Source organism: Aythya fuligula, chromosome Z, assembly GCF_009819795.1.
Source record: "Aythya fuligula isolate bAytFul2 chromosome Z, bAytFul2.pri, whole genome shotgun sequence".
NCBI classification, from domain to species: Eukaryota; Metazoa; Chordata; class Aves; order Anseriformes; family Anatidae; genus Aythya; species Aythya fuligula.
The window spans coordinates 53,389,381-53,410,515 of NC_045593.1; the positions used below are offsets into that span (position 1 = coordinate 53,389,381).

The 21,135-nt window shown below is 47.0% G+C and overlaps 1 protein-coding gene across 6 annotated transcripts in view; it reads left to right on the top strand.

The window, feature by feature from the left end:
- The window catches only part of PSD3 (pleckstrin and Sec7 domain containing 3), a 107,464-nt gene that overhangs the window by 8,658 nt on the left and 77,671 nt on the right, over window positions 1-21,135 (top strand). For 4 of the 6 annotated variants that reach the window (XR_004254382.1, XM_032206704.1, XM_032206702.1 and 1 more), the window contains exons 2-4: window positions 3,908-4,016; window positions 16,560-17,628; window positions 18,977-19,369. Coding sequence is in view for 5 of the 6 variants with exons in the window: in XM_032206704.1 (XP_032062595.1) it covers window positions 3,908-4,016; window positions 16,560-17,628; window positions 18,977-19,369 (1,571 nt within the window). In the remaining variant the exon portion in view is untranslated. Of the gene's footprint in view, window positions 1-3,907; window positions 4,017-12,815; window positions 13,054-16,559; window positions 17,629-18,976; window positions 19,370-21,135 lie in introns of those variants that run through there. The other 2 variants (XM_032206705.1, XM_032206707.1) reach the window with 2 other exon arrangements.

Consider the following 21,135-nt stretch of genomic DNA (forward strand, 5'->3'; position numbering starts at 1 on the left):
ATTTAATGGGGGAAAAAAAAAAAAAAAAAAAGTCCCCAAGAAGAAAACAGCCTGTTCCCAAAAGGTCCTGGCCAGAACCTCAGTTAAATTCAGAGAGGATGTTTTGGTGCTTTCTTTCCGTGGAGAAAGGAGAAGCATTTCCTTCAGGTTTCGATGACTCAGCCATACCATCTAAATATCTGGGGCAGTTTGAGGGGAGCTCACAACTGGAACTGAAATCAAATTCACCCAGCAAGAGACACTGTGCTTCAGGAAAGCTGGCAAACAACCCTTGTTTTGGGTCTGGATCAAGCCACCTTTCAGGGGCAAGGGTTTTTCCTTGCAGCTACGGACCCGCTGCTCGGGTCAGCATTCAGGGAACAGAGCTGTGCAGAGATGTGGTGTGTGATTCACAGCTGCCTGACTTATCTGTACGTGGCAGCTCATGCCAGAGGAGCAGGACCCCTGAGCTCTGAGCATCCTCCTGCTGCTCACTTTGGTGCTGAAACACGCATTCAGCAGCTTTGCTTCCCGTGATACAGCCTTAAAACACAAGTGCTGTGGGCACTTCCTAAGCAATCTGCTTTCCCTGAGGGAAAGGATGAAACACCAGCGAGTTGGGACCTTGTGCCAATGCCTTGTGCAGGGTCAATAGAGAGGTCCATTGTGGTGCCAGGAGGCCTGAGGGGTGAGGACTGGCACATGGAAGCAAACACAGACTCACAAGCATTAAATGAAATTCTCCCAAGGGGCAAATGCAGCCTCCCCAAGTCCCAACCAAGATCCGTGACCCAGAGGAGCAGGCTTGAGCAAACATGAAAGGGCTGCAAGAGGGGTGAACAAATGGGCAGGAGCTTGCTGCCACTCTGCCCAGAGCTTAATCAGACTGAAAAACGGTATGTGTGTGTGTGTGGCTCATGAGAAATGAATGTACAGCTGGGCTGATTTAAGGGGATTGATGCTCTGGGTGAGCGTCACCCTCTCTGGTGGTGACAAACACCAGATGCATCAAAAGTGGTGGTTAAAGCCCTCCGAGGGAAGCAGTTATGAAATGAGATGACCCGGATGCAGATTTCTTTGCTCTTGAGCTGAGGGAGAAGGCTTAAGCAGGAGGTTTTTTCGTTATCCTTTCCAATCTTGCTTTCTTTTAATCCTTGCTAATGCAGCCTGGAAAGCTCCAGGAATGTTTGCCCTGCCCTCCTCTGAGCTGCCAGTTTCAGGGGCATAATGACTTCAGCAAGATTTGGGTGAGTGGCAGATTGAGGTAAGAAAAGGAGAGCAAATTTTCTGTCTTTGTTTTATAACTCTTCTTCCCTCTGTCTCCAAGGAAGGACCACAGTGAAGCAATGCTCTTAAAAGCAGTTCATGCCTGATAGCATTCACCTTCTCTCCCTCCCTTTTCTCTTTTTAATATTTTTTGTTTGGATGAAATACCGTGACCGTATCCTCAAGCCTGGCTCTGGAGGCTGTGACCTGCTTTACCTTTATGCATCCTTATATTGCTCTGACAGCCTAGACAGATGTTAGGCTCAGTTGTTTCCACACACCAGCCGCTACATGGAGTTCTCATCAGCAGCGCTGAGCACTTCTGAAAATGAAGTTGCCTCTTTCAGGTGCCAAGATGAAGGTCCCTGCCAAGGCACCAAACTGATAAATGCTGCCCTGTAAACTGAAAGATCATTCATTTCGTCCTAATACTGGGTGATGCGGAGGGTGTTGTGAACTGAAATCTTTTTCAATGCTTTATGATCAGATATAGGCAAGTACAGGCATTTGGAAAATGTGTTTGCTGACGAGGAGGCTCAGTGCAGCAGATGTCTGTTAAGTCTTGAAGAGCGGTGCTCAGGGATCGAGGTGCTGTATCTCAGAGGTGCGTAGATCAGAAATTTCTGATTGTTGAGCAACTGGACTGCTCTGTGCATTTTATTTACTATTTCATTCATGCGTAGGTGGGATTTGGCAGCAGCCAGAAGTTTAGCCATCCCATCCCATTGTATCAGCTGTGTAGGCTGAATTTTCATCTGGCTCCATAAGCTGCTTTTGACCAGGTTGTCTCAGACTGAATCTTCTTCTGTGTGCTCTGTGTGTACCCCTTTCTTCCCCAGTTATTCCTGCCCCAAATCCTGTGAATGAACACATCTTCGTGGACATGATATAATTTGTCTTTGTGCTAGAAAGTCTTTGCTCTATTACTTCATGGTTTTCCTGAAGGATTTGTCTGGCTAGTATTAGGAGGTCCATCAAAGTAGCTGTTGGAGCCCTAGTGACAAATAGTTAGGCCAGTGAATGATAAATACACCCAAGAACTTCATGGATGACTGCTCAGTTATTACACATGTGAGCTGGACTCAATTCTGCAGAACTGGTTCAACACAGAGGTGTGGGAGAAATAATGGGGAAAGAAGTCCAGGAGAGCCTGGAGCAGTTCTAGGGCATGGGGTAAGATGGTTATTTGTCAGTGTGGTCTTAGAAGAAAATGTAGTTGTTGTAGAGCTGGCCTTGGGGGAACGTATAGATTAGTGATTCCATCCATCTCTGATTAAAGAGCCTTGACCGTGTGTTCCTGTGAATTATGTGTCTCCTGTACTTTGAATTTCTGTTTGTAGCTGACGCTTACCCTAAGGTATTTGTTGGAAGTGCATGAAAGTTATTATTGTCCTGGGGGGCAGAATGTTCCATCTGACTTTTTTTTTTAAAGTATTTTTGTAAGCTAGGGCCTTTGCCAGTGTGAACCATGAAATGACTTGATATGCTGTAAGAACTCGCTGCCTGGCTGCCTAAGACATAGGATGTGAATACAAAGGTCACCGAAGAATTTATAGAGCTAATAATTTATTTCATCTGTCACTTCAGACAGAAGAATTACAGGCTCTGTCTTGCCCAGCTGGATAGCAACTTAAAGCTGACTGCAGACACTATTTGTGCTACAGTTTATTGCTGGTGTATGCTTCATCGTGGAGATTTGATTTGTCCTCACCTGTTCAGAAAAGTAATTTTAATGTTTGCTGTGCAGCCTCTCTTTCCCCTGAGAAACTGGACCTTTCTCTTTCAAATTGCTTCGTATGAGTAGGAAGCAGTGGGTAGGTGCTGGTGGCACCAGGCCTGTGTGACACCAAGATGCTTTATGTGCCTGTCCATCCATCCTCCCAGGTGCTCCCCTGCTAGCCAGGAGGGCCACCCTGAGCCTCCTCATGTCAATGTTTGGCTTGTGGGATCATAAAAACAGGACGAGTTGTCATCCTGACTTAGGTGGTGGTGGTCAGGCACAGGCCTGGGATCCGGAGGACAGGGATTGTAACACATCACTGGCCATTTATTTGCTTGCCTTATTATCCTTTTTCACATTTCTGACCCTCCCTATTGTAGCCTCTTCTCACTTTCTTCACCCCAGTCTCCTCTCAAAAAAACCATCCTTTTCCTTTTTTTTTTTTTTCCCCACAGGTCCAGTTTTGTGACATCCTTACTTGAATTTACTGTTTCTGATACCGATATTCGGACTTCGAGAAACGTTTGGACAATGCTGTCAGATATATCTGATTTTTGATGGTCCTGTGCAGACCAAGGGGTTGGGCTTGATGATCCATGTGGATCCCTTCCAACTCTGGCTGTTCTGTGATTCTGTACCACGGCCTAGCAGTGGCTAAGATTGCTAAAGGGGCTTGGTGTGGGCTGCTCTAGTTATCCTTGCTTGATACTGAAACATTTGGGTTCAAAGACTCAGAGATGAGCCCTTCAAAGGCACTGTGAGTTCGCTCAGGTCTGTTGTTCTTGATCTTAGTGGTGGTAATGGGGTGATGCTAATAGAGATAAATGAACAATTAGCACTTTGAAAATCCTACCTGACGGCCCACCTGAATGGATTTCGTGTTCCTGCTGCCATTTTTTTTGGCTAAAAGATAGATAAGCTTTGTTTATTTTGACTCTGCAGGCAGAAGCACTTGTGTGGGATAATGATGTATCGGCTCACGCCCAGACTGTTGCCAAGGCCAAATATGAATTTTTATTTGGCTTGGAAGAAGAGAAGCCTTCAGAAATGGGTAAGTGCTATTTACCAGTAATGTGTGCAAAAACATCCTCTGAAGGCCCTCAGGAAGGAATTGCAGAAGCTGCTCCTGAATGACCCCGCGAGGGCTTGCTCACTGTGCCACGCTGCTCTTCGCTGGCACGCAGTGCAAGTACCAGACCAAAGGACCCTGATGGTTTGGTCACAGCAATCTTATGCCCCCCACCTGTCTCTTTGGCTCACCTGGGCCACCTCGATGAGATGGTGGGGACTTGTGTGCTGCTCACACTCAGCCAAGGGGCTGGCGGAGGAAACCTCAGCCCTTCTCTGCAGTGGAGCCATCTCAGCCACGCGTCTGCACTCTGCATGCCAAAACATGGCTCTGCCTGGCAGTCCTTCCAGGAATGCCCTTCGTGAGCTGCACGCTGCTGTTCCTACAGCTAGAGGTAGATAAGATTTTAATTTAGATATTCAAGGTGGTACCTGAACTGCTCCCTCCTCTGTATTTAGTAATTCATGTTATCCAGATGTAGTATCTAATTTTATGCCTAAGGGTCAGTCTTGTTTCTATGTTTTTCTTGTAAACAGAGGGCGTTTTCTACCTTTTCCCAGTCCAAGCTTAGAAGAAGAAAAAAAAAAAAAAGTAGTTACTATACCTATTTCTTTTGCTTCATTTTAATTACCAATCCCTGCCCTCTTTGCAAAAGTATTTCCTCAGGCTGTTCTCTTTGCGCCTTGATCCTTTCTAAATTGCAAACTTTCTGGAATGTCACTTTTAATTAAAGAAGATTCCCTTCCTGCCAGAGAAGGGCAGCACTTTGTACAGGAATAAGCTGTGTATGGTCTTCCACTTCAGTCAATAGAAAAAAAAAAAAAAAAAAAAGAAAGAAAAAAAAGAACAAGCAGAAGTGAGTTCTGGAAAGTGAATAACAGTTTCTCCTGGATTTCCTGAAGTTAGGTCTTCCACTTGGGAAATCCTAGTTGCAGAGCAGGGGGAAAAAAAAAACAAACCACACAGATGCTCTTGTTTAGGAATTTTAAAAACTTACAAATTGCCACAGAAATGTATATCGCATTCTTACATGAATCACAATGACCTCATTTCTTGTTTCGGGAGAGACAATGTGAGAGCACTGTCAGCAGGCATTAGTACATTTCCGGAGATTGGCATTAAATAAAGCATGCTGTGTCTAGTAAATCCAAGTGAATCTATTGTCATTACTAACCAAAACAATTATCAAACGTGATGAGCATTCTGTGCTGCATTGGTACTTAGAGTTAAAATAAAGGGCGGCTTTACTGGCTTAAGTGTGTACTTTGCCATATTTTTCCTGTGTTGCTTCTTGCCTTGTTTCTGAATCTCCTTCTGTACCTTTATTAATCGGAAGCTACCAGCAGGGGCTAACAGGCAGTGGAAAGGGAGTGACTTCCAAGGAGAGTTTCCAAATATTTAAGTGGTTAACATCTATCATTTGTGAATTGTACTCCAAAACTGTGTTGTAAGGGTGCTTTTACTATACCATTATGCCCACAGAATTAATGACTGTGACAAAGACCAAGCAGAGTCTCAGAAAAAACCCCTTCCCTTATGGCAGGTTGGTCCTTCTCCTTTTAGCAGATTCACAGCTGTCGAAATCCAGGTGGGACCTAGAAGAGTCTTCTCGCCCCATCCCATGTCCTGGCCAGCTAGACCTGTACTTGGCCAGCCTGGGATTTGCAGTCACCTTTGTCCCTCTGGCTCTGATAAAGGTCTGACAAACTGTACTGCTTCTGCTGTGTGTTTTCCCCAGCCAGGATGAGAATATGTGCTCTCCTCAAGGCCCCTGTTCCCCCTCCCCAAAACTCAGGTTCCCTGCTGCACAGCATTTTGTCAACCCAGGCTGGTTTCTTGGTGGTATCACAGGCAAAGGCAGTCTCCTCCTTCTGCAAGATGCCTGGCCAAAATGGATGCATGAGAATGGTGCTGACCCTTTTTCTTCAAGGTTTCAGTTGCTTATTTATTGGAGATGAATGACTGGGCTGGCTCAGGTCACAATAGTACAAACCCAGGTCCCTGTGCACCAAATCATAGTTTCCTTTGATTTAACCTATGCTGAAGATGTCATGGTGTATCTGCAGGCGATGAAGACTGTTTTGGGGGAAGCAGCTATGCCTGAAAGTCTTTCTGTCCTTCTTTATATTAGATGGGGATGGGAAAAAAAAATCACTGAAAATCCACACCAACCTGCTACTTTCTGAAGTTGCTTTTAAAATAAAGATGACATGGTTTTCATGGGTCAAAGTATGCAAGATTTCAGATGAATGAGTGACAGCAGTAGGGCCCAGGAGCAGCACTGGTGTTTAAACTTAATCAGGAGAACAGCTTGTCGCTGTGGGCAGTAAAGCTGAACTTTCATTTATCTGACCTAAAGAGGCTTCACTCGTGCCTTGGCTGGCCTCAGAAAACGAGAACATAATACATAAGCTGCTGAATGGCTTAATTAGTTCTGCCTCCCAGTTTGGCCTTTCTCTCAGACACAGCCATATTGCCGAAGCCCTGCTGGATGCTGTTGAGAGTACGATTTTTTTAATTGGGTAGTGAAATACTTGCGCTGGAGAAGACACTTCACAGAGAGGGACAATGACTGGGGGATGGTGTAGCAAGCACTTCTGTTTGCCTAGGTCTCTCTCTGGAGACAGCAGACTGTTAATAAGCTGCTGGGCTGATTTTTGCCTTCCAGGTTTACGCTAGCAGTCATTTTCACAGGTGAGAGGAGAAAAAAAAACACCTGGTTAAATGTGTATAGAAGAGGTGTTTCATTGCTATATTCAAATGTACGTGTTAATAAAGCTACCACATTACAAACAATTCCTCTTTTTTTTCCTTCACTGCCCTCGGTCTGTTTTTATTGGGGAGATTTGCAGTCCCAGGTCGTCTCTGTACTCGTCTATTGGTCTCCAGCGTGTGACTGTCCTGCCTGGCTTTCCTTTCTCCTCTGTCCCTGGTTCTCCTCTGTCCCTGGTCATCCTCCTCGAGGCAGGTGGGTAGATGTGTGCTGGGAGGACGAGGGGACATGAATTTTCCTGCCGAGGCCTGCTTGTGGGGCTGCACCGTGTCGCCTCTACGGCCTTGCAGCCCTGCCCTGCTCCTCGGTGGAGCCCCAGCCTTCTGCCTCCAGCAAAAGAAAATATTTTCTAAAATCTGAACTCAGCCGGAGCAGACAAGACGTCTTCTCAGCCTTGTTAACATAAAGGGCACTTGTATGGGTCTGGAAACATATCCTCCTCTGGAACTGGCCATGCTAACAGTGGTCTCTATTGAGCAGCTCTATCTCTTAGGCTTTGGCAGGCTGCAGAGTACTGATTGTTATGACTTTGCAGTTTATACATTTAAATACCAAAAAAAAAAGAGTTTTGACAAAGTGACTTAGTCCTAAAAAGTGCTTCCTTGGGGAAAGAAAAATTGGGGGGGGAGGGGAGGGCTACAAAATAATTGCTTAAAGAAACATGAAATCCCTAATCCCTGTTATTTGATGAAAGAAATCCAAGGGAGTTGTTAAGAAGCAAATATCTTCTTAAGATTCGTGAACAGTCTTTTCTCTGATACTTCTAGGAGGGGAAAGCTTTCACCCCTCCTCTGTAACTAAGTGTATAATCTCATTCTTCACAAAAAAAACCCTGTACAAGTAGTTCCCGGGTTGCTATGCAAATCTGGTCTTTCCCAACAGCTGCTGGAAGGAGCTTGTTTTTGAATTCCTGGTGAAACAAATAGCTTTTTGGAAAGCCTGTCACTCGCTGTTTTGTGTACAGTGAGGTGTCATGAGGCAACTGAGCTCATGTAACAGCTTGCTTCTGCCAGAAGAGATGGTCCCAGCCGCATGCTGCCGCGGATTGTCTCATGCTAGCTCTTGTGCTCATCTGTTTTCTTAGCAAGTGTAAGCCAGTAAAAATGGAGTAAAAAAAAAAAAAAGTCTAAAAAAAGGTTTAGTTTCTCCTGACAATGCATGCTGAATCACCTTTCCAATGGTCAAACAGTGCCAGAGCTGATATGCAGAAGAAAATGAAATACGTACATGTACTTTAAGCCATGCCACATACCCATTCCTGAAACTGAATCATGGAAATGAGTGCATTTGCTGTAGAATTTCTCTGGCTTCTTTCAGGAGCTAAGGAAGCACATAATGGCTGTTTTTTTGTACACCCTTTTTCACAGAATCACAGAATAATTGAGGTTGGAAGGGATCTCAGGAGACCCTCTAGTCCAACCTCCTGCCTCAGGCAGGGTCCCCTTGAGAACATTTCCCAGTATTGTGTCCAGATGGTGGCCCTATATTGCTGATTTAAGCAGCCTTGAGAAAGTTACCCTCTTACCTTTCTGTAAAATACATATTGCTTACTTTCTAGGGAGACCTTTGCTCTTCTGCTTTGCTTTCTTTCTCTGCATCACTTCCAGTCATGCATGTCCAGCTCTGCTGCACCCTCCTTGCACTGCGTAATGTGACACACTCCTGATCCTCACTCTAAAACTTCCCTTACATCAAATTTGCTCACGTACTGCATCATCCTCATATTAGCATGGATTGCTAGCTGCAGTCTTTCCCTGTGCTTTAACCACATCTCTGTTCATTTTGATAACACCACCCTTTGTCATGTTTTCCTTTCTTGCCCTTTCGCATTTCCAGGCAGTCTTGAAAGTCTAGGCACCCTGGGCTGCTGTTTTCCTCTGCAGTTCTGCTTTCCTGAAAAGGTACAAAATTGTATTTTCTGAGGGTCGAAGGGCTGCTGATTGCAAGTCCATGTTGCAGTGACCAGAGCCTGTGAAGATAAGTATGTCAAATGTTCATTTTGGATATGCCCTGCAACATTTAACAGGGGTACATGCAAGACTGGATTCTTGGATAGCTAAAACCTGTGGTGCCCATGCGCTCTTAATTGAAATTCCATCGTTCCGTTGTGCCTTCTTGAATCTCTAAGCTTACTTTTTGTTCTTTCTGCGGCTCTACTGCTGTTTCTGACACAATGAAGGCCAGCAGGAGCTTTTAAGTGGTAGTTTGGTAACACTGCATTTTATCCTAATTGTCCCTGATGTTTGCTGTCTTCTTTGGCTGGCAGTGAGACATTACGCGAGGTCCATGGCTCTGCAGGAGGAAATTGCATGTCTTGTGACCTGCACTTGAAAGCTGGGTAGTTCAAGTTATCATAACCTACAGCTGCAGGGAGGAGATTACCACATCCTTAACTCAGTAAACAACAAAATTGTTTGAAGGCCAAGGGTTTAGTACAAATAATAGTTAAAACATGGGCTGTTTGTTTATTGTTTTTTTTTAAGGTGCAGAATTAAACACTCAGCAGCTAGGAAATGCCAGAGTTGAGGCAGTAATTACCTCCCCACTTGTGGGCTGCCGGCTGGAGCGGCGGAACGCCCTGACACCAAATGGACAAATACTTGGGGGCCTGGTGATGCTGGCAGCCCCTTGGTGGTGGCTGGCCTTCTGCGGGCACCCAGAGCATATGGGGTGCAGGCTGAGCTCAGCAGCAGCTGAATGCAGCAGAAAAGCTTCCCCAGCACAACAAAGCCAAGTCCACAAGGCACAGAAGGAGGGGCTCAGCTGGCTGACTTGATCGACCGGCCGTATGTGGACGCGGTGGGGCACAGCTGCATCGTCGCTTATCCTCGCCATCGGCTCCGCTCCTCTCCTTTGCTACAGCCCTGTCATCTTTTGAGACAAAGGAGGTAGGCAGCACGCACACAGAAGCCCTCCATCGTGTTGTAGCCTTGGTTTATCTCTAAAGGCTTCCGGAGGAACAGCAGTGTACTGTCCTGCTGCTAAAGATGACTTGGTAATGAACATGTAGAATTAAAATTACATGGGTAGATGAAATTCTGGCTTGTGAAATGTAACATGGTACAGCAAATATCTTTCCTATTCACAGTTCAGCACTTTAACGAGCGCCTTCTGCTCTGGACCCCTGCGTTGTTTATTGACCACCATTCAGTTTATTGAGGAAGGGAATCTCATTCACCATGCTAGCTTGCTGAAGAGTGCCCGTGCAATGTCCAGCTGCACCTTTAGCAGCAAAGACTCCAAGCCTGGGAAATGCACATGTCCCTCTATGCGGCTACTTTTATTTTAGCTGCGTGCATAACTCGATATCCAGCTCCTGGGATGCTTTGAAGACTGCTTACCCAGCCTTCTCTTAGCCCAGCTAATTGATCCCGAATCTCAAAATGCAATAAATGACATCCTCTCACAGGGGTGTGTCTAGTTTCCTCAGTAACTGCTGCAAAGACGCAGGGTTTCTCAGATTGGTAAGCAATTGTGTGTTTGTTTTTGCTTTTTTTGTTTTTAAGCCGTCATTTCCACCTTGAAGTCTGGAGCGGTTTCTTTATTTGAGAATATCTTTCCATTCAAAGGACTTTTTGAGGGTTTTAAAAAGATTCTTTAGAAAGACAATATTTTAAATACATAAATGGAAGTGGATTCTGGGAGCTACAAAGTCTTCACTTTATAGTCGCTGTGAGTGTCAAGGCAGCTGTGGGTTGTCACTGCTCCAAAAGTTTGTGCTTTCAGCCTGAGGTTCTTAGGGAGCTTTTTAAATAATTACTGATATCACTGTATCTATCTGCACTTGGAAAATCACCTGTTAGGAGCTTCCTTTCTAAGTCACAGTAATGAAAAAATGACAAATTTTTGATTCTTTTTGGATTTGCCATTTGAATTTTGAGCTTAATGCTTATATTTTCCAAGTTTTTTAAACCAAAACTTAAGGTTCTTTCTGTCACAGCAGGCGGCGTGCCTTTAAAGAAATGAAATGCTGTGCATATAACAAGACCCACTGACGTCAGGGTAGTGAGCCCAGTTTTTCCCTTTGTATTCCCTCCCGTTCCCCCTTCTGCTAGCAGCTGTTTCAGTCTCTACCCTTTCGCTTTCCAGGGTAATGACTCTGGGGACCAAGCTATCTCACTGACCATCTGTGGCCCATGCAGCAATTTGTAGTGGATAATCCCTCACAGTAAGCTCTCCCAGCACGTGCTGTGTGTTAGTTTTGGACCGGGTCCTTTTCTGAGCTCACTGTGGGTCTGCGAGCTGCTGCGGCAGCGTGCCCTCTTTCCTGCAGCTTGGGGAGCGATGAGGTGCCCAGTGGAGGGCTTTTAGTTCAGTGTGGTTTGAGTTACACCAGAGGCTTCCAAACCCCATTTACCACTGGGAAATGGCTAAAATCTATAAAAGAAATATGTAATTGAGTCACAACGTTATTTACCTAAGGCTTTCCATCAGAAAGCACATGATGTGGAATAGAGCTGGAAGACTTACAATTGTAAAAAACCACACATGCACACGCACATATATTTTACATGCTGCTCTCGTCATTGCTTTCTTAAAGGACAGACTTTACGCTCATAACTCCTCCGTCTTCCTTTCTCAAGTGGTGCCAACCTGCCTGTCACATCATCGCCGACTGCAGGAGCTGGAGCTGAAGGAGCTGGTGGAGATGCTGTTGGTAAATGTACCTGGTGTAAGAGTGGCTGTCCTGTGGCAGACTGAAGGTTCACCTAATGCAGCCTCTTGTGGCCAAAAACCAGAATTTAGGGAACTAAGAACTACAGAGAGCAGTACTTCTCTGGTAACTTCTTCCAGCAGAGGTTTCCTGGTGGTCCTTGCTAGTGCTGGATGGATGGTGTCCTGCCCTGTGCTGGTCAGTCTAACTTCTCAGCTGTCAGCCACCACCAGGTCTGTGTCCCTGGGACTCACCAGTGACCCCCTCTGGTCCTCTCTTTTTGGGGTGAGGGGTCCCAGACTGCATGGTCGTTTCTTATGCATAGGCTCATCTGTATCCTTGGCTCCAACTCACTTCCACTGTGTGTTTGCTAAGGCAGGCGTGGAGGTGGCAGTGACATTTAGCCTGTGCTTACTTTATAAGCAGCTCTCCCTTACCTCTTTGCCCTGCTCTCCCTACTTCTGTCAGCTCCCATATTTCCACCAACCTGTTTTTTGTGTAATGCTGATGGGCCGGTGAAGGCCTGGCTCCAGCTTCCCCAGGTGAGCAAGCTGCCCAAAAGCCCAGAGCAGCTGCAAGCTGCAGAAACCTGTGCTCCCAGTGCGTGCAGCAAGATGTGGTCATTTGCAGTCTGGTTAGAAATCCTCAGTGCTTGCATCGCGTAAATCACTCAGCTTTGGCTAGCACAGGACCATCACGGCACGGAGAATGACATCATTTGGCAAAAGGGCTGCTGATGGTGGTGTGGCAGCATCCCTGCTCTCCCACAGGCAGGGGCCGCTCCAGCTCAGCCTGCGCAGGCACAGCTTGATAAATCCAAATAGCTTTAGTTACCGCTGAAGTTTCTGCCCAAGGGAGTGCACGATGCCTGTGGCTCCCCCTCTCCAGAAAGGTGCAGGAATGATACCGTGCCGTAACTGCTGTGATCTGTTCATTAAACTTTGTCACCCAGAGATCGTTTCCTTGCAGTGCACCCATTGTTTTTACGGCCCTAATTTGCCATTTACGAATAAAGGCAATAAATGCCCGCAACAGAAGATCAATGGTATGGTTCTGCATGCAGTCTCACCTATGTGCTGCTAGCGATCAGCGCAAGGAGCTGCAGAGAAATAAAATGCAAGATGCCTGCACTGTTGTGTGAACCCTTCCAGCTCAGTAACGCTGAAAAGCCATCAAGCGCCTTCTGCTCTGAAACCAGCACGCCACTCTCAGGATCACCATGCTGCCCCTTTATTCCTCTTACAATACCCGGCAGTTAAGCACAAACATCTCCCTGGCATATCATCAGGCAGCCTGTGCTGGAGGAGATTTTTTTTTTCCCCCTGCAAGCTGCCAAGGTGGACTCCTTAGCTCCGGCGATAGACTGAATGAGACTGCAGTTCCCCCATCAGTTTCATAATACTCAGAAAGCTTCCATTTACATCATTGTGTGCAGTGCAGGGCAGCAGCTGCCAGGAAATTTGAAACTATTTTGATTCCAGTTGACTAGAACAGCAGCAATTGAATTAGCTGGTATCGCTATAGATAAACTGATGATCTGTGCATTTTATTTCTTTGACCAATGGGTAACTGCTGGAGCTACAGTAACCTCTGTGAGTAAGGAGACTGTTCAAGCAAATATATCTGATTTCTCTAGCTAGCTAATCTGTCTATCTATCTATCTATATACTGCATAGAGAGAGAGACACACACCATTCTTTTGTAAAATGTACCTGTAAACAAAATGTCTGTCTATGCTTGTAACTTGTGTTTTGCTTCCTAGAATTTCCTTTTATTATGCTGTAGACAAGCTTGATTGAAACGGAGTGGCTATTTACCTATGAAATATCATATCTATGCCTGATTTAAGTCATGAATTCTTTCAACCTCTAGTCATACGAAAGGCTGACAGCTGCTGTTAGGTTATATTTGCCCATTTTCTCGCCACTCGCCCCCGTGCTGTTTTAGCTCTTTCTCTCTCCTTTTCATTTTTTTTTTTTTTTTTGCTTTGTTGAAAGAAGCCACCTTCAATGCAAAGTAGAAATTGGTGTTACCTGAGAGTGTGTGTCCTTTCATTGTTTGTTTGGTGGTGGGAATTTTTTTCCCTGCTCATCTTCAGTGCGGTCCTTAAATTTTGTTGTTGCCTTTCTAGCCTTGTTTGTAATGCAGTCATATTGGGGGATGGGGTTGCACAGGATATGCCAGTAGCTGCAGCAAGACATGATGCTGTGGTGGTGGATGGGAATAAGGGAGGAGTTTCCCTTAAAGAGCTCAAGCTCCTCCAGACTTGGGCACCTGAAGCGGTGCTCCACGGAGCCTTGGGGAAGGCTTTGCCCCTTCCAGGAGCTGCTGGTGGTGGTGGTGATGGTGGTGGTGATGGTGGTGTGCTGCAAGGAGCGGAGGCCTCAGCAGCGTGGTGTGTGGTGCTGCCTGAGGCAGGGGGAACAGGCTGTCGCTTTGATGCCACATTTGATATTTGTTTTTCCTCAGGCAATGTCAGGCAATGAATTAGGCAATGTTTCTCCAGGATGCTCTGCAGGGGAGAACCCCATTTGCTTGTGGTAACAAACTGCAGCAGCAGAAGTCCTCCCAGAGCATTGCTGCTGCGACCTCAGGGTAGAAAAGGCCTTAGGTTTCTACTGTGATGGTGCCCAGGTGAAACACTTGCAGCTCGCACGTATGGCAAGCTCCTGTACGTCTCTGTGGGCCTGTGTGTTCTGTACTCATGGCTTTTCCTGACCGTACCAGGCTTGCCAGAGGGTCGTGTTTGCTTGGGAGTAGGTTGTGAAAGGTGTTCAGGAGGAGAAGCAAAGCAGGAACTTGTTCGTGACTGTTCACTGCTGTAAGCAGTGGCCATCGGTGATGGATGGGGCGCGCGGCAATGTGTGCGGCATTCACTGCCAGAAAGAAGGCCTCCTCTGTTTTCCCTCCTGTCAGTTCAGAAGCTAAGATAGCAATTAGCAGAGACGAGCCTGGCCCCTTGGCAGGAGCTGTGCGCGGTGCCTTGTTGGGGCTTGGCCTCCAGTGTGTGTTGGCTGCAGCCCAGCCCCGTGGGGGGCCGGGGGGACACCGATGCCCCGGGCTTCCTTCCAAGGGGCCGAGTGTGTGGGTCAGAGGGAGGCATGGGGGTCCCTGCTTGTGTGGGCACTTCCCATTGCCTTCCTTCAGGATGTGCAGAGGCCGGGGCATGGCCATGTGCCTCGCCATGGTGCTGGGGATTTGGAGCTGGAGCAGCATCTGCCATGGGGGACACCCCCTCTGGTGGGTCTGCAAGCTGAGAGTTGCTGTAGGTAGAGCTGAGCCCTCCAAGAAGGGTTTACTGACATCTACAGTGATGGGGCAGCAGCCAGCATTAATGCTGCAGCACCTAAGCGCTGTGTGGATGTGAGACTGAATTTGTATACACTGGGGGCTGTTTACCTGGGGCTCCCAGTCACTTAGAAAAAGCACTGTGCCTGGAGATGCCTGTGTGGAGAAAAGATACCACAGCCTTCTTCAAACTCATCTGGTATACCCACACCTGTGGGCTTGGAAACTCTGTGACAAAGGCAGGCTAGCAGTGCAGATGTGGACAGGCCATCTCTGCTCCTCACAGCCCTGTGGGACCTTTCTCTTTGCTCTGAGGCTGCGTGACTTTTGCAGCAGAGGTCCCTGCTTTGCCCAGGCACTGTCCTTAACAACAGTCAAGTCATGTAGGTGAAACCTGAAGTTTAAATCAGGAGTGATTAAATCAAAGGCATGGAGATTCTAGAGAACCTGCTGGGGAAGAGGCTGTGGTTTGGTGTAGTCCGAGTCTGTCATTTTGATCCTTTGCATACACACACACCATGTGTGGTATTTACCCTGTGGATAGAGCTACTGGCTAGTTAGCTGCCAGGTGTGACCTGCTTCTCCTTGTCTTTACAAACTGCTGGCAGATATATAGCCACATTCATGTGGTGCTGAACTCGTGTTAACTTACTCTCCCTTTTACCTTGAAAATCATTAACTACAGCTACATGGCTTCCCCCTCAGCAATGGCTTGTGGCCAGCTCAGAGAGGAGACAGGCATGGGTTTGCAGAGCAGCACCCAGTGATGCCCCCCCCAGCAGGGCAAAGTGTCCAGATGCAAGTGGGTGTCTGGTTTCAGAGGTGTGCCTCTTGACATTTTTTGGAGTAGGTGATTGGGTTTGGCCTCCTCATTGTTTGGTTTAAAGAAATTTAAACTCCAGGCTATGTCTTTCCAGAAGTGTGCAGAGAATGCAGCTGCTGCTGCTTTTTTCCAAAAGCTCAGCTCCAGCTTGGACCGTAATATCAGGTGGCCAGAATTGCATCAGTGTGCCATCCATGGGTCCCTCTGAGAACAGCTGAGTCTGTGTTACCCAAGAACAATGGGAACCACTGGGTGCTCGGCTCCTTTGAAAATGCCACCATCAGTTTTCTCTCCCTCTCTGTTTACATCCGTTTGAAAAATAGCACGAGTAGGGAGGGGTAGTGAGCTTTTTGTGAAGCACTGAATTTACTTTTTTTTTAGCAGAAAATGTAAGCTACTTGGGATGTGTGCATCACTGCAACATGACCTTCAGTTACCTGAGTTGTTAAAGGAGGAGGGTAGTACTGGCAGAAAGTTTAATTGCCCATTAATTGCTGTATAATTTAACTAATTGGTTTTGTGGGATATATGGGGTGTGGCTGATTACCTTCCTGGTGTTTCATCTTTGTAAGTGAAAATGACCTCGAAGTATTTTTTAAGTGAAACCACTACGTATGGCGCATACTGTGGATGGATGTTAAACTACTGAGTATCTGCTTCGTTCAGCCTGTGTGTTTGGCGTGTGGCCTCAGACTATTCATGGGCCACTGGGACCCTTTCTGAAGTGTAGCAGACATTTTTGGCATTCCTTCCTCGGCAGTGCAAGCTTCCAACATAGGGCTGCCCAAAAACTCGTATGCAAGAGGACCAGTTGTGGATAGCTGCAGTGTGAGAGCATGCAGAAATGAGTTAAACAGAACGGTATTTTCCCTGCAGGGACAAACACAATTGCTGTGTTCTGAAAGGCTGGGATGCGGTAGTTAGGCTTTTTGCTTATGCACAAAGTAGATAAATCCACACTCTTTTTTTTTTTTTTTTTTTTGGCAGGTAGTGGCCATGGAAGTAACACGTTGCTCCCCCACACCATCATCAATGAATTTCCAGAGTACGGCACTATAGAGCCAAGTGGAGACGCACTCAGGACATCATCAGAGGGCCAGGCAGAGCCTGTGACGTGCAGCCCAGAAGGACGGGACAGTCACCAGGTACCTGGCAGGCCTCCTTCTCAGCCTGCGGCTTCTGTGGACGAGTCTAGAGCTCACGCTAAGGCAGTACAGCTGCATGCTACGGAAGAAGGCTTACAACCTGCGGGTAACGTGCCAGAGATTATGAAAATCTCTCGACGGCTAGAAGCAACAAAGGTGCAAGAGGGAGCAAATACTTCTCTTGATTCGGAGACACACATGGAAAAAAAGAACGTTCCTGGCAGCCAAAATGTACAGACAGCCAGAGAACCAGTTCCAGCAGGCCAAGAAAAAACCTCAGACATGCCTCTTCCATCTGAACGAACAGCTGAGGAAAAAATGCATTTGATCGTAGGGAAAGATCTGGCTGCAATATGGACTGGAGAAAAGCAGTCCGAGTCCTTGCAAGCCACCAGTAATAAAACTGAGGAGGTCCACACAGCAGAGGAGACAAGCTGTCATAGACCATCTGCGACAAACCTGGAAGCAGCCAGCAGAGTGGAAGGGTGGGCGCATTTCGAGGAGTTTTCAGCATACAGTCAAGGCAAAATGCAAATGGGTCCTGAGAGGAGGCTCTCTAAAGAGGCAGCTGTGAGCAAACATGTAGAATTTCAAGGGGTGGAGATTTTATGGCTGCAAAAAGCAGAGGAGCAGAGCAAAAAGAAGCATTCACTGCTGGAGACCGCATCCGTGGAGAGGAAGGCATTCCCCAAAACATCCAGCCACCCTGCGCCACCAATGGTCTCCCCGGGCTTGGTTGCCTCTCCGGACAGTGCTTGGAGAGAGGTCTGGGAAGACCCCAAGCTGGGAGCTGCCTGTGGAGCTGCTCCTCTGGCGTTGCTTGATGAAAGTGGGGAGGATGAAGTTTTTGTGAAGGACAGAAAGAACCGCGGCGAGGAGGAGACCACTGTGCTAGCGAGAGGCCAGGGCAGGTGAGATGGCTTCTGGGGTTGTGGGGGTTCGGATGAGTGTCTCTTACTGCAAGCACAGGACTTTTGCCTGCCCCTGTAGGAGCTGCTGGTTTGCTGTCAGTGGCAACTCAAGATTGTCTGCAGTATGGTGGAAATGGTAATGGTTAGTGTGCAGTGGTGGCCAGTGTGTGAGGCTGGGCTGAGTCCTGTCCACACTGTGCTGATGCAGTTGGAAGTCAAACTTGTCTTTGGAAGTGTGAAAGTGTCTTTTGCAGTCTGTCCAGTAACAATTGTGTGGCGAAGCAACTCTGGCAGGTGTAGCCAGGATGGTGTATAGTTACATAGAGGCAACACACAGGCCTGGCCGCATGTGCCCTTATAGATGTTCTGGTTTCGAGCCAAGTTCGTGCAAGCACAGTGTGAGCACCTCTGTGAGGTTGGATAATGAAAACATTTAGCCAAAGCCAGTTGTGGGTAAATGCAGTGACGTGCTTTCTGTGTTGTCTACCTGTTCACCTAGGTGTATTTATGAACTGCAGGCTGTTCTTTGTGACAACGTCACGATTTGCTTGCCCTTTGCTCCTGGCCATGTCTGTAATGGTGTGTGGGGTGCCCCACAGCTGTGGGAAGGCCAGTGGGCCTCACTGGGGAGCACCCAGCCCCTTGGGGCCCTCAGGACTTGCTTTGGTTACTGCCTGGGGCGGCTCTGGTTTCAGCACTGGTGGTGGACAGGTGCCATGAACACCTGAGATCTGCTGCTGCCAGGCCTCAGGCCCTGCTGCCGGGTGAGGGCATGCAGATCTCAGCTTTTGGGCAAAACGAACATATGTGAAAAGCTTCTGGCTTCCCTCAGCTGGAAGGAAAGCTCAAAAAAATAGCCAGTAACCCTACACAGTGCTCTCTCCACCTTGTGTCAGGTGAAGGCCAGGCCCGTGGGACTCCTGGGCTGGGCTCTTGCTTCTCTCTTATTTTGGAGAGGCCTCCTCCAGTCCCCCAGGGCCACTGGCTGGGCTTGTGGCTCTGTTCTGGCCAACAGGGATGGTGCTAACAGAGAGTATATGATTTAGTGAATGCACTAAATGCACTAGCATCTGGTGTTAACTGTTAGGCAATATCATGCCTCCCCCCGCAGTGCTTTTGCCCATAACACTGTTTCCTTTCATGTCCCCAGGACTGTAACAGAGTGGAGAGGGAGATGGTGCTTGTTGTGAGCAGAGGCGGTGTGAGATGCTGGTGTGTTGTCCATGGTGTGGTCTCCTGCACGAAGCACAGACCTTTCTGTCCAGAAAGGTGGAAAACAAGGAGGTCCACTCAAAGGTCCAAACCTAGCTGCCAAACTGAAACGAGCTTGTTTGTGCTTAATTTCTAGGATCATGGAGGAGGGGGAAGCCGCGGTGGGAGGATATGAAGATGTCCTTGGACAGAGGCACTCTGACGTCTCCACTGATCTGTACAGCTCGCAGTTCGAAAACATCCTAGACAATGCCTCTTTATACTATAGCGCGGAGTCACTGGAGACGTTATACTCGGAGCCTGACAGCTACTTCAGCTTCGAGATGCCACTCACTCCGATGATCCAGCAGCGCATGAAGGAGGGCAGTCAGTTTTTAGAACGGACTTCAGCCTCAGGACAGACGGATGTCTTTCAGCTTCCCCCTGACGGGGAAGCAAAGAGCTGCTGTGAAGGGATCGCCAATGGTTTAAGGGATGTAAGTGAAACGCTCTTCAGAGGAGATGTCACAGAAGTTCCTCGTTTGGAAAGGTAAAAGTAGTGGATAAGCTTTCTGTGTGTGTGCTTAATTGTTCTGATGCCTGTGTGCTGAAGCAGACTGTCTCAGAGTGTAGTTATGACTCTGCACGCTGCACGTTTTCTACACCAAATGATTTTCAGTGTAACAGAGTCAGGTGCAGAAGAGAAAAGAGCCGTCCAAACCTGCTGTTTTATTAGAAAGTGCAAATTTACATGTTTTTTGTAGGTGTCTCTGTCATAGTTGTGTCAATAAAAGGCTGGCCTGTATTGTAGCATCTGTGGGACTTGTCCCTGGAGGAGTTAGCTACCTGCTATAAATAAACACTGTTCATCTCCTCTTACACCTGAATTTGCTTACAGCAATTTTAGGAAGAATGAAATCTGTGCACATGCACAAGATGTCCAAATGCAGCTTATGATCTGGATGTTATAGATGTGTCTTTTGGCATGGCTTTTTCTCTCATGAGACCAGCAGGAATTTTGCTGGTTTCTTCAGCTGGGACGAGGTTTTGCTCCCACTGCGTCCTAGCAGTTGCACTAGTTAACTGATTTGTTTTACTAGTGCAGTAGCAACTGACTGAAAGAGGAAGGAGTGTTGCAAAAATACTGAAGATCTCTGTTTAGGTAAAGGGAGAGGCAAAGAAACCTAGTAAGAGAAGAGTTGTGTGAGAAATAAACACTGGACTAAGTGGTCAGAAGATGCTGTGTATTTATATAAACTTGCTCTATGAGCAAACGTCCCTCATAATGTGTTGGTCAAAGAGAGATGGGGATATTGAGAGGCAGCAACGCACAAAGTGGGGGAGCTACAGCCAAAGGCAGTAATTTTTTTTTATTTCTCAGCAGTAATGAGGGGTGAGAGACCTCACAAATGACGAAGATACCTCAGGTCACCATCCTGCAGGGACGGGCTGTTATCTCAGAGCCCTTAGACTATTCCATTAGATGGGACTAGTCTAGTCTAGGTATTCCAGAGCATGAGTGGTAGGAGGTCTTTTATGTGTTTTAGTCCTTTTGTGCAAGTGTGAAAGAAGTCCTTTGAGCGGAGGTAGTTTTTCCAGCTTCATGGATTAAGGTACAGTTTGCCCTTAAAAGATCAGGCGGAACTTAGTAGTTCGGGTGTTTCATCAATTTCACAGGAAAAGGGGTGTTTAAATCTTGTGCAACCTTGAGCTGCTTGGTGCCAATTAATAAAAAGTGACTGCTAATCTGCTACAAGGAGTTTAGAGCCAGAAACTGAGGTCAGTCCTGACACTTGGCAGCTTGTGCTTCTGCTAAAACCTGAGATTGCCGTAAGACTGGAGTAGTGGAAGACAAGCAGCACATACAAACCCTGGTCTGATACCCCATAGCTGTAGTCTCAAGTGTCCCACATAGTGAAAAGTACCATCAGGTAAGGTCCACATTGGCTTGTCAAGGCAGAAGTTTTAATGAAGACAAGGTGAGCTTAGGTAATGCTTGTTAACATGTTATTTGCCTATTTAGTATGAATTTCATGCAGAATGAAGTTCGATTGAGTTTAAATTTGCAACCACAGTGAAATACCAACAGAGGCTTTCAAAAATTCTTTCCCCTCCCTTCCCTTACTATACAAAGAAGAAAGAAATGCTCGTAAGAGTGGTTTTGTGGCAAAGCCCTCCTGTTGTAATCCACAAGGTGCTGGTAAGAGCAAACCCTGAGCTTGCTCTCTTACGGCAGGTACGGGTAAAGAGCGTAGCTGCAGCAGAGCTGCCAGCCACGGATGTGCCCAGATGGGTAATCCTCCAGACAATAACTCA